The sequence below is a fragment of the Ahaetulla prasina genome, chromosome 5 (assembly GCF_028640845.1).
Source record: "Ahaetulla prasina isolate Xishuangbanna chromosome 5, ASM2864084v1, whole genome shotgun sequence".
Taxonomy (NCBI): domain Eukaryota; kingdom Metazoa; phylum Chordata; class Lepidosauria; order Squamata; family Colubridae; genus Ahaetulla; species Ahaetulla prasina.
In genome coordinates, this window is record NC_080543.1 from 60744064 (window position 1) to 60759283 (window position 15220).

The following is a 15220-nucleotide window of genomic DNA, read 5'->3' on the forward strand; positions in this document are numbered from 1 at the left end:
TATACCAATGCATAGTAATTATATGGTATCTATTTATTGATATCTTATACCCTCTAGTGGTAGATAGAATTGCCAGAGCTAGTTCATTTTTTAAAAAACCGTTTGAAATAAATCTTAAGAGCAAGTAAAACCCAACAGAGCTGTATTTGCTGAATGTTTTCCTTCTCTTTTATGATTAAAAATACAGAAGCTCAAGACAGGCTTTATCTGGGGGATAATTTCATATTCGTATTAGAAATAGGCATACATAGCCATAATCAATTTACATTAATTGATGGGTATACTTTACATACTGAAATTAGAATTTGATTAGGAAGGTGAAATGTTCATGACACTTTTTTCCAGATATTTTACTTTGGAAGTGTTCTTTTCAAAAAGAATAGCATACTGAAGCTTTTTTAAAAAATGTAGTAACTTTGATTATTAAAGCTATAATTCTGCATGGACATTGAAACCATAATTTTAAAAATCATTTTAAACAATTTCAGAAATGTTAAACTTTGTTTCCTCTCCATAGTTATCTGCTTTTCACAAACTGTTCTATAATATGCCCATAACAAATGAATACATATTAGGATTATACTGGTAGTTGTACCCCTAAACTTTCATGTTAATTATATCATCTGAACAATCTACATATGTTCAAGGTCAGTTTGTGACCCCCGCATATATTTCTATATTTATAGCTGCAGAAAGTATTTTCTAATTCCTTATCTGATTCTTAGATCTTTTGTAATTATTACTGTTTCTTTCTTACTTTTCAATGGCTGCCATGTATCTGAACTATTGCTTCTAATTCCAAGATACTGTCTGTGCTTATGTGGCTGCCTTAGATGTTGAAACAGTACAGTTTTATCACATAAGCTAGAACACAGTTTTCTATCTTTAAAATTCTAATGGATATTAGTCTTAATTAAAATTATGAACAATATGTCATAAAAATTTGTGGTTATGGCATTGTTTTCAAATGCATGTCAAATGCTTTCAAATGCCAATAGCCATTTTGATGTAGAGGAGTTAGTCAGGGCATTATGATGCAAGCCCTGAGCCTTTTCTGATGTCACCCATGTCACAGCTTCACAATGTAATCTGTTCCCTGTTATGGCCCAAACAGATGAGGTTTGTGGCACAACTTTGCAATGTGTTATTCACATACTGATGAAAATGGCAGGTTCTGTAGATGCTGCTGCTGCACTTTGTCTTGATGGCTGGCAAACTCTACAATTTTATGCATACCTGAAAGCTAGGAATAATGCTTCATGTATCTCGCTTTTATTCTACTATGTAGCAGGATTAAATAGTTTTTTCTACCTGTTTAGTGATGGAGGTCGCCTCTGGTGAATATGGGGATCAGAATAGCAGGCTTGTAAGAGCTGTGCAAGAGGGAATGTGTGATGCAGATTACAAGAGAAACTCTGGAGGAGAAAATGAACTTAACCCTTTTTTATGGCACAAACCATCAGAGGAGGTAATTCAAAGTAAAGGAGATCACGTCAGTCACTTTAGCTCTTTGAATTCTTTAGTTTTAAGCACTTCCTTCGGCTGGGTGTTGGGTGACATATAAGCTTAATAAATTTATTATTATTTTGGTTCATTGCATAACAAGGCAGATGTTTAGACTGGATTTGGTATTTTTATCCACTTGTTGAGTATTATCATTATTATTGAATTATGTCTAAACTGTAATAAAAAGTAAACCTGGCTCAGCAGTTAGCTCCACAATAAAACCCCCATTATGCAGGGGTGCTTCTTAGGTAATTTTGTCCCAAGCATTTTCTATGCCAATGCGGGCACTTTGAACTGAGCTCAGAAAGCAACCAGCAACCACTATAACTTTTTCTTTGTAGAAATAAACTCGCCACAGAGTGCCAAACTCTGGTCCATCAGCAATTTAAGATTATCTTCAAGGATGACCTCACAATGAATGATTTGTATTAGTCCAATTTTGCAACAACTAGGATATGTGTTACTAATTTGAAGTCTTTCCTCTCCAGATAGAAGTGCAATTGATTTAACAGTCAATATGGTAAAAAGAATCCCCTGCCTTAGATGTCGTGTGGCTGTTCAGCATGAAAGCTAGATCCAGGAGCACCCATAGACTGCCAACCTGTTCTTCAAGTGGGAATTCCAGTCCATTCAGAATAGGTTTATATCTGAAATTCAATCCCTGTAATTAGTAACACCGAGTTTGATTTCAGGTTTTTTCTGTCCATTCAAGTCTGGTAAAACACAAAGGAACAGATAGATTAAGATTATAGTTGACGTAAATTATAATATGCTGAATCTTGATATCATGCGAACTATTTTATTCAAAGTAATTACAGTGTTTCTCTGAAACATCTTTCTCACCTGGAACAGAAGAGAAATCAAGTCTAAGACAGACTAAGAAAGAACTTCTCATGCATGGATAAATATATCATTAGTTGTTAGTGGTAAAGGCTATATTTAGTGTTCCTCTGGTGTTGTTGAGAAGGAGCTATATCTCAAAAAAGAACTGTTTTAAATTCAAATCAAATGGTTGAGTTCTGTTTAGAAAGTTAGTTGGCTAGATGTTAAATCTGCGTCAACAAATCTTTTTCTATCTTAAAACTGTAAATTTGACTCAGACCTATCATACATTATTTCAATTTAGATTCCATTAAAATCAAGTCTGATATTAAGCAATGTATTCTAATAGCCTATGCTTCACTGAGCTAAATTATTTGACTGTGTGCTGAATCCAGGTCAAACATCACTGCTGCAGCCCAGAAGTGGGGAAGCTTTTATTAGATTCAGTATGTTTACATTGGTTTTTTGCCTTCTGAGAAATCAGCTGATACAAATGTAGGTCTAGCCCAGTCTGACCTGATTTTGTACCAGCATTGTGGATGTTTCTTTGGTCTGGCTGCACTTGGTTATTTTCCTGGCTTATTTTGCCATTTTGCCTATATACAGTATTTTGTTATTTCACAACGTTGTCTATCTGCTAGAATATCTTAAAATCAGTGGATGATTTCAGCTGTCCCAAAAGTAACCCAGCCAGCATGTTTTTTTAAAATATTTTGCCCTTCAATAGAAACCAACTGCAACAAACCAAATTTTGATTCAATATAATGCTTACTTAAATGCTAGACAGCAAATTTGTAGAATCAAAGTTATGTTCATTGGTATTGGTATTGAAACCCGAGAAACAATGCAAACCAAAAAAAATTTTTCCATTTGTGTTTTCCACCAGGATTCTTCATCAATGGAAGGCTGTCACAGCTTCTCAGCCAGCTGTCTTACTCAGTTTTGCATTCTGTTTAAAAGAACTTTTCTCACCATAATGAGGGATTCGGTAAGGCTCAGATTTTAAGCATAAGAAAGAAAAGTGCATTGTAAATTACCGGTATCAGTTTTGATCTATGAAGTCATATTACTGATGCTAAGTGCATAAAATAAAAGAAAGATAGGTTGATTCTTTTAATGTTGCATAATTTAATCATTACGTTTCAAAAGTCAGGACATGTAAGGGGAACTATGGATATAAAGCTTTATATAGATGTATAACATGCTTTAAATAATACTAAACACATCATTAGTATTTAAGCCTCTGAAGTTTTTTCATTATCTGTTTTGACCTACCATCTCTGTAGCTTTATCCATGCTCTTAGTAGATCCCTATCAACCTTAATGAATACAAAATACCGGAAATGTATGAAATTAAAATTATAAAGTGAACTGTAGCAAAAATCTTTTCCCAGCTCTGTATTCTCTTCCCAAGTATATTTTCTTCTCTTTTTTTTAATCTTCCCACAAGTCCCTCACTTTTGTCTCACATCTGATTGTTACTGCAAACTTATTCCTTTTTTTCACACGGAAAAAATTAGGAAGATACTTTAATTTTTCACTAACTTGGAACCATTAACTGGAAGCATTACATATAAGAAGCCTCTTAGGCAAGATTAGTACAAAAATGACATTGTTTTAGAAAATTATTTGCATTCTTACCTTCTGTGCTATACAGAGACATTATCCTGTTTGTCATGTAGTGTATATACATATGTATAGATGTTAGCATGCTGTATAGGAGTCGCTAAGTCAAAAATATTCTTAGCTCAAGGATAATTTTCCTTCCTGACAGGTCCTGACACATCTGCGGGTAACATCTCACATTGGAATTGGACTTCTGATAGGCTTGCTGTATTTGGGGATTGGAAATGAAGCAAAGAAAGTCCTGAGCAATTCTGGCTTCCTCTTTTTTTCCATGTTGTTTCTTATGTTTGCTGCTCTCATGCCAACGGTGCTTACATGTGAGTAACTAGTATCACACAGCCAACTAGGCTTCTTTAACCAGTTGCTTCCCAAATATCCTGAACTTCAATTCCCAAAAATCCTAGTCTTTGGTTTCATTGGTAGGGAATCACAAGAGAAGCTCTAACTGTTCATATGGCACCAGTGTTGGAAGGTTACCAATATGCTAATAGTTTGATAAGCCACCTATTAGATGCTTTCAATAATACTAGCAAAACTCCATGTAGTTGTTTTATGCGTACATGCATACACACATGAGGACTGAGCAGCACTTTGGGTTCATAGAAACAAGGTTGTACAGAGCTTACAGCGATGCATACATTATCATCATTTTCTGCCTTATATATGCCTCAAGGCAGTGAAGATCCTGCCATCTATTTTCCCCACAACAATAACCCTGTGAGGTGAGTTGGTCTGACAAAGAATGACTATCCCAAGTTTCCCAGTCAGCTTTCTTGAATTAAGGTCAGCACTTGTCTGTATTTGTCCAAGCCAATGTATCTTTTCCGTGGAGTATGTGGCAGATGATCCCAGGAAATGTTCATGCATACATCCACTTTCCTCCAATCTATTAGTTGGCAGGAAAAAATATGTATAAACTGCCGTGGTTCCAGAACTGAGTTTTACAGGTTTTCAGCAGTGAGACTCGGCAGTGTTTGCTGTCTTTGCAACATGGTGTACGTTCAGGAAAGTGATTGGTACCTGAAACATGCATGTTTTTAAATCTTTCTGAACCTGGAATTATCAATTGATCATTCAAATGTTCCTTCCTATTTCCCATATGTGTTTCCTAGTTCTTCCACTGGAGGGTATTGTCAGATAACTCCCTGTTTTCACACAACCCAGCTACTCTTGCTTAGCTTAGTTAATGAAAGATAGCTCTATCTACAAAAAAATTTAAAAAATCAACAGAAGAACTTGGGTGGGGGCAGATTAGAGTGTAGAGCAGGGATGTCAAACTCACGGCCTGAGGCCAGATACATCATGAACTGGCCACGCCCACCCCCATTTAGAGAAGGGGGAAAGGTCGTGATACGTCACGTGACGACACGACTTTGACATCCTTGGTGTAGAGTGTTAAGGACTACCTTTATAATCAGCAACAAGTGATGTTTCCCAATCAAGATTCAGGAAAAATATTGTAAATCTACCACTTTGGCTAGCACTGTCTTACCAACAAACATGAGAACAATAAAAAGAAGCTTGTTTACCAGTTAAAACTTTTCCCTCTCTCTGACCATTTATTGGGGTTATTTATCCTCTTCCCTCTGGTTAATCAGCTAATTTGGTTTTAGCAGCCTCTCATCCTAATCCTTTTTCTTTACCATAAGGTAAGTGAATTCAGCAGCTGAAAGAGATCTAGTCTTCCAACCTAATCCTTGTCCTTCATTGCTAAATCTGTGCAACTAAGAAGGAAATTGTCTTTTCACTTTAGGGCAGTGGTTCTCAACCTTTATAGTGCTGCGACCCCTTTAATACAATTCCCCATGATGTGGCGACCCCTTTAATACAATTCCCCACGATGTGGTGACCCCCAACCGTAAAATTATTTTCATTTTGAATTTATCGTGCCTGAAGCCATATTGGCTAGCAATCTGAACTGCTTGTGATTGCCTTGAGAACTGAGGCATTAAAGCGGAGACTCCTCCCCTATTAAGTTTATCGCACCTGAAGCCAGATTAGACTAGCGATTGGCAGTGATTGCAGCTGGCTTGAGAGGGAGACATCAGAGCAAAGATTTCTCTCTTTTTTAATTGATCGCGCCTGAAGCCGAATTCGGCTAGCGATTTGAAGAGCCTGCAGCTGGCTTGTGGAGTCAACCATTGGAGCGTGATTCTTCAACTCGCAAGTATACTTCCCATATTTCCGATGGTCTTAGGCGACCCCTGGCAAATCGTCATTCGACCCCCAACGGGGTCCCGACCCACAGGTTGAGAACCGCTGCTTTAGGGTTTGATTATTTAAAGTGCCAACAGCTGCTACAAAGTGGAGGATGGGAGACCTGCAGTTGTGCTTGTTTATCAAACAATCCCTTTGATCAAACAACAATGTACAATCATGCATAAAGGGTTATTAAAGACTTATTATTTAAAAGAAAAAAATCTTCCAGTAGTCAAGTGGGTTGTGGAACTTTTAAGGCTGCTGATTCATGTCTAGCAACAATTGTCCATCTGTATTCACTTTTACTTTTCCCCAAAACTACTATCTTTGTTTTATTATTTATCGTCCATTTTCTCCCTTTCACAACAAGGCTGGTCAGTAATCTGCTAAAGCCAGTTTCAATACGGGAAATAAGAGCCATGTCATCGGCATACATTAATAGTGGCATTTTCTATTCATTAAATAAAAGGGAGAAAATACTTTGTGACTTCATGATCATTGTAATATCATTAATATAGAAGTTAAATAGGAAGGGAGAAGTCTGTAGAGATTCTTAGTCATCCAGGTCATGTTTGTCCCAAAGATGCTTTTTTTCAGGAGTCAACTGGAGTTTCTTGTATTTTTCTTTGAGTGAAACGTCTTCAACAGAAAAAACAAGAAAGTCCAGTTGCCTCTTGGAAAAAGCACCTTTGGGACAAGAAGGGAGAAAGTAAATAGCCCTGTTTAACTCCTTTTTCCAATAACATAGAGTCTAGCAAGAACCTGTTTTTATTCTAGCTGTAATCCAATCATTAGTTTAAGAAGGTGGTTATTGATATCTGCTCTAGCTAGTTTCTCCCATAATCAATACCTGTCAATGGAATCAAAGGCAGAAGGATCAGTAAAAGAGCATAGATTTGTTTTGCATGCCCACTGGTATATTTCTGAACAATCACCTTCAAAGTGGTACAGTAATCTAGCATGCTATGTCCTTTTTGAAACCCTGCTCCCCAAACATCTAATTTATTCAGAAGATTTTTGGTATACAGCTTAGAAGAAATATCTAGCAGATTAAATGAACAATAATTGGCAGGTTCTTGCCAGTTGCCCTTCTCAAAGATTATTATAATTTGTTTCCAATGGGGAGGTATAACATATAGTATCTTTTACCTATTTCTTGAAAGAATCTAGTCTGGATGGGTTCTCACCAGGAATCATTGATCTTATATATCTCTGGAGGAATCATGTCCTCCTCAGGAGTTATTCCAAGAGCCAAGCTTGAAACCAGCTGCTTACACTTAGATTTTGTAGGTAATTATGCTTAATTCAATAGAGGTTGTTATTGAATCAGTATGTGGCAGTTAAAAAAGCTGGAAAATTTAAAAAAAATTCTCCAAAAACTGAATTTTCTGCATAATATATTAGGGGAAGAATTTTCTGAAATATGAATGAAACAATGCAATTGAAATGAAACAATGCAATTTATTTTTGAAAAAAATTGTGAAGACCTGCATTTTTCAGAATTACATATTCATAAAAATAAAACCAATTCATGGCTTTTCTATAAAATATATTAATGAATAAACACATTCAAATCATACATTTTCAAATGAAGGAGAGGCTAAGTATGACAAAACAAAATATAAGAGACTCAGGACAGCATGTAAGTAGCTTTTTCTCCTACTTGCTGTGGAATGGGAAACTATTATTTATGGCATTAATTTCTTGAATTGCTTTTGATTTTATGTATTTCAACTGCTATTTTTATTTTTCTATATAGTTCCTCTTGAAATGGGAGTATTTCTTAGAGAACATCTGAATTATTGGTACAGTTTGAAGGCTTATTACTTGGCTAAAACTATGGCTGATGTCCCTTTTCAGGTAAATCTCTCTCTGGACTTCATCATTATTTTAGGACAGGAAGATAGATAACAGTAGTAATCAAATGAAATTTTCTTATGCAGTTTGCAAAATGCAATATGTCATTTTATCAGGAACATGAATTAATACTGCTACAAATCCAGTGGTGGGATTCAGCCGGTTCGCACCACTTTGGGGGAATCAGTTGTTAACTTTCTGAGCAATTTGATGGTTGCTGGAAGAAATCACTACGGCAGAGAACCGGTTATTAAATTATTTGAATCCCACCATTGTACAAATCCCTTTATAGTATATAAATATATGCTATATGGTATACAACCAGTTGTAAATGTTTTCTTTTTATTATACACTGGAAAATGGGATGCCCAAATCGCATTTTAGAATTATGCCAAGAAATGAATTTTAAGTCACAGATGGATGGATTCATAAATCAGTTTCCAGTATTCCACTGCTATATTTCAGTTACAATTAGCTTAAATCTGTAAGCTGCCTATTGTTGCCGTATCAGGGAAATGAACTACATATAAATAAAATAAATAATAAATAATAAATAAATAAAACTTCAAGCATGTGCCGAGCATTTAAAATAATATGTTTCATTCTATGGGCCTGGGCAAAGAAAAAACACTCTTCAAATTATCAAAGTAGCTGTATTTTTTCACAAGGCTGGTGTCTGCTTCTGAAGTTGCTCCAGTGAATCCCATCTACATGTACGTGCCAACCATTTCATAAACTAAAGCTCTAACTCTGGGAAAATCCTGATAGGACCGTGATGATCTCTGTGAGCATGCGCGCCATCGCCAGCTGCTCTTCTGGTTTCTGTCATGCACATGCACATCGGCCAGCTGGTCTTTGCAGGCACTGGATCATCAGAAAACGGCCTGAAAATGGCCAAAAACCAGGCTGTTTTTTGGGCCGTTTTCCAGATCATTTTCTGGGCTGTTTCCAGGCCATTTTCCAGGCTGTTTCCAGGCCGTTTTCTGGGCCAAAAATGGCCTGAAAACACCCCTGAAAACGGTCTGAAAATAGCCTGAAAACAGCCTGGAAAATGGCCAAAAACAGCCAAAAAACAGGCATGCGCACCGGCCAGCTAGTCTTTGGGTTTCCGGCGCTCCAGCATGTGCATGTGCACACATATGGATGCACATTCCGGTTTGGGCACTTGGTGCCAAAAAGTTTTTTTTTTAAATTTACATTTATATCCCGCCCTTCTCCGAAGACTCAGGGCGGCTTACAGTGTGTAAGGCAATAGTCTCATTCTATTTGTATATTTACAAAGTCAACTTATTGCCCCCCCAACAATCTGGGTCCTCATTTTACCTACCTTATAAAGGATGGAAGGCTGAGTCAACCTTGGACCTGGTGGGACTAGAACCTGCAGTAATTGCAGGCAGCTGTGTTTTAATAACATGTGTTTGCCATCACTGTGACAGGACATGACTCATCTGATAAATAGTAGGAAAAGTATTATAGTATCTGACTTCTCATGTGAATTGATAGATACAGGAACTAAAAATATCATTCAGCTCATAAAGACTAAAGACCCATTTCTGTCTTACTTTATTTTCTTCCTTCCTTTACTTTTGACTTAATAGAGCACCATATTCTGTTATTTGTCTACTACAGATTATGTTTCCGGTGGCTTACTGCAGCATTGTGTATTGGATGACAGCACAGCCCTCTGATGCCCTGCGATTTCTCCTGTTTGCAGCATTGGGGACCATGACATCACTTGTTGCTCAGTCCCTTGGACTTCTGATTGGAGCAGCATCCACTTCACTTCAGGTCTCTTCTGCTTTATGTGATCTTCTGTATCTCTTTCTTTCTTTCTTTGGTGAGCCTGGCTCAACTTGATGTCCTCAAAGGGGTTGGGATTTCCAGTTCCATTATTTCCAGCCAGCATAGCCAAAGGTTGGGGACTGATGTATTGGTAGCTGGAACTGAACTGTACTCATTATGTTTTTGCAATCCATACCATATGTCACTAAAACAGGTGGGTTTTTTTAGCCAATATGATTCTCAAAAAGTTTGGTCCAAAGTTTGATTTGTTAATTTAAAAAATATTTGTTTTGTTTTTTAAGGTGGCAACATTTGTTGGTCCTGTTACAGCAATCCCAGTTCTTCTCTTCTCAGGCTTCTTTGTCAGTTTTGATACCATTCCTGCTTATCTCCAGTGGATGTCCTATATCTCTTATGTCAGGTACATTTGAAGGGTGTTTCTTGCTTTTTCAAGCTAACTCTGCAAAGGCTATAAAGTATATTTTTAGACCATTCTCTTGGAACTTTATTTTCACAGAGCTAGCTATTTTCATCTTTAACTATTCTTGGTATGTGTATTTGTATATATACCCAGATACAGGTGCTGTGCAAACATGCATTCTTGTGCTTCTAAAAAAGATGAACATGCAGGAAAGTTGTATATAATTCCACTTTACAAAGTCTAAATATGAGTAAGTCAGTTTTATGTGCTGGATATCTGAAATTGGAGCTGAATTGTACAGTCTGAGTTCAAAGCTTGGTTCAGCACAAAGCCTCTAAACTGCTTTGGGTCAAGTTACTTGTTTTCAGCCTAATAATCAAATGCAACTCTGCTGACCATGAGGGCTAAAAAAAAATATTTGTTGAGGCAACACCTGTATTTTCAATTGGAGAGGTTTTTTTAAAAAATAACCATTTTTTTGTATTAATTCAACTGTATGTTTTCAGTATCTGTTTATAGTGAAATAAAGACTATATTTATTTATTTATTTATAATAATAATAATTTATTATTAACTGCCTTGAGTGCTCAGCAGAACCAAAATATAAAATATTAATCAAATAATAATTCTGTTGCTATACATTTCTGGCATTTCTTTGCTAGCATGGGTGCTGATCTGTGTTTGCTTTGAGTTTGATCTTGCAAATGATTCCTCCCCATAGGTATGGATTTGAAGGTGTCATTCTTTCCATCTATGGTTTGGATCGAGAAGATCTTCATTGTGACAAAGATGACACTTGCCATTTTCAGAAGTCAGAGGCTATCCTCAAAGAATTGGATGTAGAAAATGCTAAACTTTATTTGGACTTTATTGTGCTTGGAATTTTCTTCATCTCCTTACGTCTCATTGCCTATTTTGTTCTCAGATACAAAATCCGAGCAGAGAGATAGAGAACAAATGTAATAACATGAACTTCTAGACTGTTGCTCTTTGGTTGTGGCTGATGAGTTTTCAAAGCTCGGTTGCAAATCATGTTGTCTTCTGGCCCCTAGAAGAACTAAAATGGAAACTTGTTTCAGTTTTGAAAAATGCCACTGCTGATCCCAAGAGTTTCCTCTCCTGGAAAATGTATTTCTTCTAAGGTAACTGTAGATCTGGCAACTAGAATGAGAATGTCTATCTTTTATTATAAGGGAAAAACATGAAATATTGTGTCATCACTTCTTGCTGCATCTTACATGTGTTTTTCCCACAAGAAATTCCACAGAAGTTACACGTTTTTTCCAGTTGTATGAAAAGGTGCTCTTTAAATCGAATGTTTAAAAATAAAGTGAGAAATCTGATATTGGTTCTCCTTAATACCCAGCTTTGGAGCTTTAATCATATGAGCTGGTCTCATGTACCAAATTTTGAATAGTGTATCCTATTACAGTGAATGATGTAGAAGAATTTGAAAATCAAGATGCATACCTAGCTCCTTTCTCCTAGCATTCAGTTTTTGTAGTGTCTTTTCAGTTTCAGTTTCTTGTGGAATTTCAAATATTCATTGTCTGTTTTATCTATTTTCTGTGAATGCAAAACCCAAAACAGAGCAAAATGGAAACCAATCTCAAAGCCTATTTGAATACTCTAGCATGATTTTAATAACACATATTCTAAAAAGAGTAAGGATGCCTATAGTTTGGTGTTTGGTATGATGAATGCTTAAGGACTTACCGTAGTTAAAAAGGCCTCAGTGAAATGTATGTGCCCTGCCCAGCAATATACATAATACTGTGTACAAAAGAATACTATTATTGTAGTTTCACCAATTATGACTTTCTCAAAAAGAAATTCAAATCATGCTATTTTCACATTCCAGCAAAGCTAGGTGATTCCAAACCCATTCATAGACAGTTTTTTTTTCCCTCACTCACTTTTTACTGTATTCCAACCAAATTTATCTAAACAGTTTTTGTTACCAGTTTGGCATCTAATTTGACAACTGAGATGTGTAAACTGATGCCGATTACTAGAAGTGCCTACATTCTGATTTCAAATACTAGCTGTACATAGCACTTTGTCTCAGAACATTATTTGATAAAATTAACATTATAGGAAAAAAGACTAGAACTCTGGGCCAGTCTTATCTACCTCAGTGCAATGGATTCAGGTTGATTTATTAGAAAAACCAATTAAGCTGTTTTCAATCCAAAACAGATTTCAAGTTGTATGTTCAGAAACCAGATCAAATGGCTGTTTCCACCAGGGGCTGTTGTTGAATGGATACAAAATCACCCAAGCCAGATCTCCAGAGTTAACTAGAGCATCAAAGCAAAACAAATAGAAATTGAAACAAAAACAAGACAATAAATTTGAAGATAAATTTGTTTTATCCATATTGTAAGATTTGCCCCTTCCACAGTTCTCCTAGTAGTACATGTTCCTGAAGTGCATAGTTTATATTGCCAGAAAACAATCAAGTAATTAGGATTTTATGCATTGGCAAAGCCAAAGTCCTTCTCTCTCCATAATCCTAGTTTTCTAGTCTTAACTTTAGAGTAAAAAATAAAAACAGACACTGTTCTTTAAATTAGCATGCAACTTAGTCCGGACGTATCACAGGATTCAAATCTGCACCACTAATTAGGTACTTGTAAGTTTGTATCCAGAAACCATTAAAAACTTACTTTGTAAATTAACAACAGATATGTAACAACATTTGTGATTAGAACAGGCAACCTCCAAGAATATAATTATGTATCTTCAACAAGAAATTCTCTGAAGACCACTAGATTAAGGAAAGTGGGGAGGAAGCCAAATGGTGGGTTTTTCAAATAAGATCCACCCTTTGAGTAATCTAAAACCCTGTAATCAATTTGCAATGGTTATAAACCTTTGAGTTGGCCATCTCCACATTTTTCCATCACATTATAAAACAGGTGGAAGGAAACTGGTTTATGTTGGGACTAAATATGAAATCCTTAATACTTGTTTTTATGTCCAGTGTGATGTATCCATTTTGGATAATGTAATCATTTCCACATTTTGATACTATATGGGATCAACTCACTAATAAATTCCTAATTCTTTTGAAAAATAAAGAATACAATCCACATTAAGCCCCATTAAGTTCTGTTGATGTTAGTTAAACTTGGCCAGTTTAACTTGATCATTTTGTTTCTAAGAAATTATTAGAGAATTTGTTAACATGCCAGGGTTGTCTAATATATCAAAATTAAAAATACAGCTGTCCTAGATACTGCAGTTCTATTCTTAAACCAAAATTATAATTGATATGATATTTCCACAATGAAGAAAATTCTGTTACAAATTGTAAATCTACATGAATTATTTTCAGCAGTGGAAACTGGAAGAAATTACTGTGAGAAAGAAGTAAACAAAAAGTTCATGCAACACACTAAACTACAAATTAGCTAATCACAGTTTAGGTTAAGGCATCATGAAATTCCAGTCTGTGCAGCTAGTTTATGATTCACTGTGTTATACGAATCCAGAAAATTGGATCAATGGGGTAAATATTATTCTAATAAACAAACTTAAGCATGTCATGCAAATATAGCCATTTGGTTTATTGCATTTTTACGTGAAACTTGCTTTTTTAAGAAATATCAGAACAATGATATATAAAGATCATGAAACTTTTCAGTTAATGTGCATGTTCTAAGTTTCATGCTATACATATCCTGCTTTTCTTTTAGGAAGTATATTCTACTGAGCTCCATGCCTAAGTATGCTGAAATTTTACTAAACCCCTGCTCCAAAAACAGCCCAACAAAATTTCTTATTTGTAGTTTTAAAACAAATAATAGATTATTATTATCTGAGGCATTTTTAATGGTGAGAAAGGAATAACAGTTATCACTTGTATGTGAGTGTCAATGTGACAGTATATTTGACATCTTTTGTTTTTAAATTATACCTTCTGTGCAGTGTAGATTCCTAGTTGTGGTGAGTTGTTGCCCTAAAAACCTATTTACTTATTTAAGACATTTATGCATATGTGTGGTTTTCCTCTTTCCTTTTCTTTTTTTTTTAAGAAAAGCAAAAGTCAATGCAAGTAATTTCAAAACCTCAGCGTGCTAAAGAGTGCATTTACCGTATAATAACAGTTCTTCTGTCTTGGTTGTGTAATGCACAGTGCATTACTTTGAATTCCTGTTGGTTTTGCTATTCTAGAGATTGCTGCTGCTTGCACGCTGTGATACATTTGCACTGTTGTAGATACATGTAAACATTGTCTTTTTTCCAGGTGGCTTGTTTATCTTTTATAGTTCTGATGATAATAACTAACTGAACTACGAGTACTTTGATTCATGTATTAGAAGATTTAGGATGTTGGGCATTCTAATTCTGTATTTTGCATAAACTAACAAAATGCTTTGTATATTTCTGACTGTATAGTTGATTTCCTGTAGAATATTTGTATGTGCATTATTTTCCAGGTTAGAGCTCATTTTCTGAAAATGGAGAACCCTTATGATAATGCAACAAAGGAATAATTAAATAAAAGCATTGATATTTTCATACTGCTGTCTTTGTCCTGTTTCAGTGAGACTTCAGTTTTCAGCTTTTGAAGCTTTCTTTATCCCAGTATTAAATACCCTTTTAGAATTTTCTTTTATCTCTTTTTTGTCTTTTCCTTTGCTTCCTGTTTCTGCCTCTTATTTCTTCCTTTTTTCTTATTTCTTCCTTTCTTTAGAATTCATTGGTTTTCATAAACCACTGAAAACAAAATGTGAGTTCTAAACCATCTAATAAATGTAAATTCGTCAGTAGGCAAAAAGCATTTTTCTCTTTATGATGTTTTTAGAATATAGCCACGTTTGTACACTAGAGGGTGCTGCATTCTTCAATAAACAATGAAATTAAGTCTTGCTCAAATTAAATTTCCCTCATAACATTTCTCTATAGTGTATTCTGCTTCCATGTTTCTGCATTCTCAGGGGAGAAAAGAGATTAGAACTGCATACTTTTTATTTTATTTTATTTTTTAAATAAAATACA

At 35.4% G+C, this 15220-nt stretch overlaps 1 protein-coding gene across 1 annotated transcript in view; it reads left to right on the top strand.

Annotated features, from left to right (window-relative positions):
- The window catches only part of ABCG1 (ATP binding cassette subfamily G member 1), a 51889-nt gene extending 37072 nt beyond the window's left edge, over positions 1–14817 (top strand). Inside the window, exons 9-15 of the mRNA XM_058186046.1 lie at positions 1320–1468; positions 3215–3316; positions 4103–4271; positions 7913–8013; positions 9640–9798; positions 10095–10213; positions 10935–14817. Of these exons, the coding sequence (XP_058042029.1) occupies positions 1320–1468; positions 3215–3316; positions 4103–4271; positions 7913–8013; positions 9640–9798; positions 10095–10213; positions 10935–11163 (1028 nt within the window). The 3' untranslated portion in view covers positions 11164–14817. The remainder of the gene's footprint in view (positions 1–1319; positions 1469–3214; positions 3317–4102; positions 4272–7912; positions 8014–9639; positions 9799–10094; positions 10214–10934) is intronic.
- Positions 14818–15220: the final 403 nt, after the last annotated feature.